This window comes from Pogona vitticeps, chromosome 1 (genome assembly GCF_051106095.1).
Source record: "Pogona vitticeps strain Pit_001003342236 chromosome 1, PviZW2.1, whole genome shotgun sequence".
In the NCBI taxonomy this organism is placed as follows: Eukaryota; Metazoa; Chordata; class Lepidosauria; order Squamata; family Agamidae; genus Pogona; species Pogona vitticeps.
Window position 1 is genome coordinate 292801959 of NC_135783.1, and position 2593 is coordinate 292804551.

The 2593-nt window shown below is 42.8% G+C and overlaps 1 protein-coding gene across 50 annotated transcripts in view; it reads left to right on the forward strand.

The window, feature by feature from the left end:
- Positions 1-2171, forward strand: part of MADD (MAP kinase activating death domain) — a 112936-nt gene extending 110765 nt beyond the window's left edge. For all 50 annotated transcript variants that reach the window (XM_020799298.3, XM_072986035.2, XM_072986036.2 and 47 more), the window contains one exon: positions 674-2171. In XM_020799298.3, the coding sequence (XP_020654957.3) occupies positions 674-781 (108 nt within the window). In that variant the 3' untranslated portion in view covers positions 782-2171. The remainder of the gene's footprint in view (positions 1-673) is intronic.
- The last annotated feature ends 422 nt before the right edge of the window (positions 2172-2593 follow it).

Here is a 2593-nt window from a genome sequence, read left to right on the forward strand (position 1 = left end):
TCCATCTTATGGAACACACCCTAGGACCCTTTGGAGGCTCACCCTGCCCCCCCGGGGGTCAGAGGGGGCAAAATCGCCACCTTCTGGGACACTTCTGAAGCTTCCCAATCCTCAAAAGAGTCCCAGAAGGTGGCGATTTTGCCTGCGCTGGCCCAGTGTAGGGGTGGGGGGAGCATCGCAAGTGTCCTGGAAGGCTCACTCGGACCCTTGCGACGCTCCCCCCACCCCCCACAGGGCCAGCGGGGGCGAAATCGCCTGCTTCTGGAAGTCTTCTGAAGCTTCCCAAGCCTCAAAAGATTCCCAGAAGCTGGCCCCGTGGGGGATGGAGGGAGCATCGCAAGGGTCTGAGTGAGCCTTCCAGGACCCTTGCGACGCTCTCCCCACCTGGAAGCTGGTGATTTCGCCCGCGCTGGCCCTGTGGGGGATGGGGGGAGCATTGCAAGGGTCCTGGAAGGCTCACCCAGACCCTTGCGACGCTCCCCCCCACGGGGCTAGCGGGGATGAAATTGCTGCCTTAGCTCCATAAGATGCACAGACTTCCCCCCCACACATTTTGGGGGAGAAAAGTGCATCTTATGGAGCAAAAAATACGGTAAGTCTAATACCCTGCCCATATAGTCTGAAACACTGAATTATCTAGTGTCACATTACTACCTTTTCTATTGTCTTCTAGGCTCATGAGATCTGCTACTCCGTGTTGTGTCTCTTCTCTTATGTGGCTGCTGTTCGTGGGAAAGAAGCAGAAAACAAAACAAAACCACCCCGTCCAGTCTCCAGTTGATCCACAACATTATCAGGAAAACGTATTGGCATGTGATACTCCCATTTCTGTTGCAGGACCTCATATAACAATTCCTAATGCAAACTTGTTTGCTTGTATGACCCTGCAGATCCCCTTCATAAAAATCAGATGTAACTATTCGGTCCTGTGCTAAAGCTGTTCTTCCACAGCATTTCACAATATCAATGCCCCTTCTACCAACCTATGGCCAGATCTTGTCAGGCATTCAGGATTTGCTTTCTACAAAATTGGCTTACATTAATTTCAGCCCTTTTTGTTTGCAATGAAACTGTTTATATTTTTTTACACTCCAGACTCTTGCTTTCAGGTTTTCTTTTATGAGCACAGTAGTTTGGATCATGTATTGCTGCTGCTGCTGAGGTGCTCAGTTTTTCTATTTTTAGCTTTCTTGCTTTCCCTAAGCATGCTGATCAACAGGAAATTGCTTCCGCTTGGTCCATTTTGTCCTTGAGCTTCTCCAGTCCATTCTTCAGAAAAATGTTCTTCTGAGAATGGAAGCAGAACTATAGTGAGTCATTGTGTCTTCTGAGGAATGGCTGAAATCATGATGCAAAGGGATAGACAACCCTCTCAAGACTGGCATGCACGTACTGTATATAATCTTTAAAACAAGAGACTACTGTTTTGTTAACATTCCAGTTGTTCAGTTCAGTAATACATATTCATAGTGATAGAAACAAGTCTTCATGGTAAGTGGTATAGAATAAAATGAGGAAAGGCAAAAACAAACAAGGCCACCAAGATGTGGTGTTTCATTAAAACATGCCATGCTCATACAAAGCATAATATCCACAGCACAGTCTAATTCTGTTGTACATTGTCATAAATACATTTGGTTATGAAAATGGTTGTGAGGATGTAAAGATTTGTCAATAGCACTGTATTATCCTTGTTCCAGGTCTCTTTTTTAGTTTGCTTCTGTCAAACTGTACATGTATATCAAAGAGTTTTGCAAAAACCGTGTTACTGTGCAATGAAGCCTCCCTGCCAGGTACAGTATCCATTTGGCTCTTTGTTTTTAAGCTGACTGAGAAACTAGCATTTTCAGGTGTCTTATTTTCTACCAACTGTACTGGACCCTAATATAAAATGCACCAGAATACTTGAAGGAGAGGCTGTGCATCATGTAATAAAATTCTAAAATATCTAACTATTCTCACTCAAGTTGGAATAGCAAATGAATTGACAAACATTTTTGGCAACAGGCCTTCAGAAATAATTCGGCTTGTTCCCCATAACTGTGTGGCTGTTGAATGAACTGCTCTATGAAATGGGGGGTGGGGAAGAGATGTAAATATTTCAGTACCACATCTATTTATAGAAAAGTGTACAGTTGTCTGAATGTGAAAATAAACTATCATCTAACCACTATTGACTCTTGTGGTTTGAACCAAATTCACCTTGCTTCTTACATGGATGACCTACATTTCAAATAAAACAAAGCATATGGTAGGGAAGGTAATCTATAATATGTATGTATAAAATAATTCTGTGTTTAAAAATGCACACAGAGTATATTGCAGAGTTTTGAATTTCTGGTAAAGTTCTCTTTTACAACACAAAAGAACAGAAATCCACAGAGGAGAATAGGTACAAATTCCATAGAGTCTATCCCTCTCTCATTAACTGGCACTTTAGGTCTCAATTGGTCTTTGGGCCATTTGTAGAATGATTTTTTTTACAGTTGCTTGAAATTACAGACTTGTTTATGCTGCTTTGTTTACTGCACTCATACTTGGCTACCAAACAAGGAGATCAACAACAAACAAACAACTGCCACCAACAGACTAA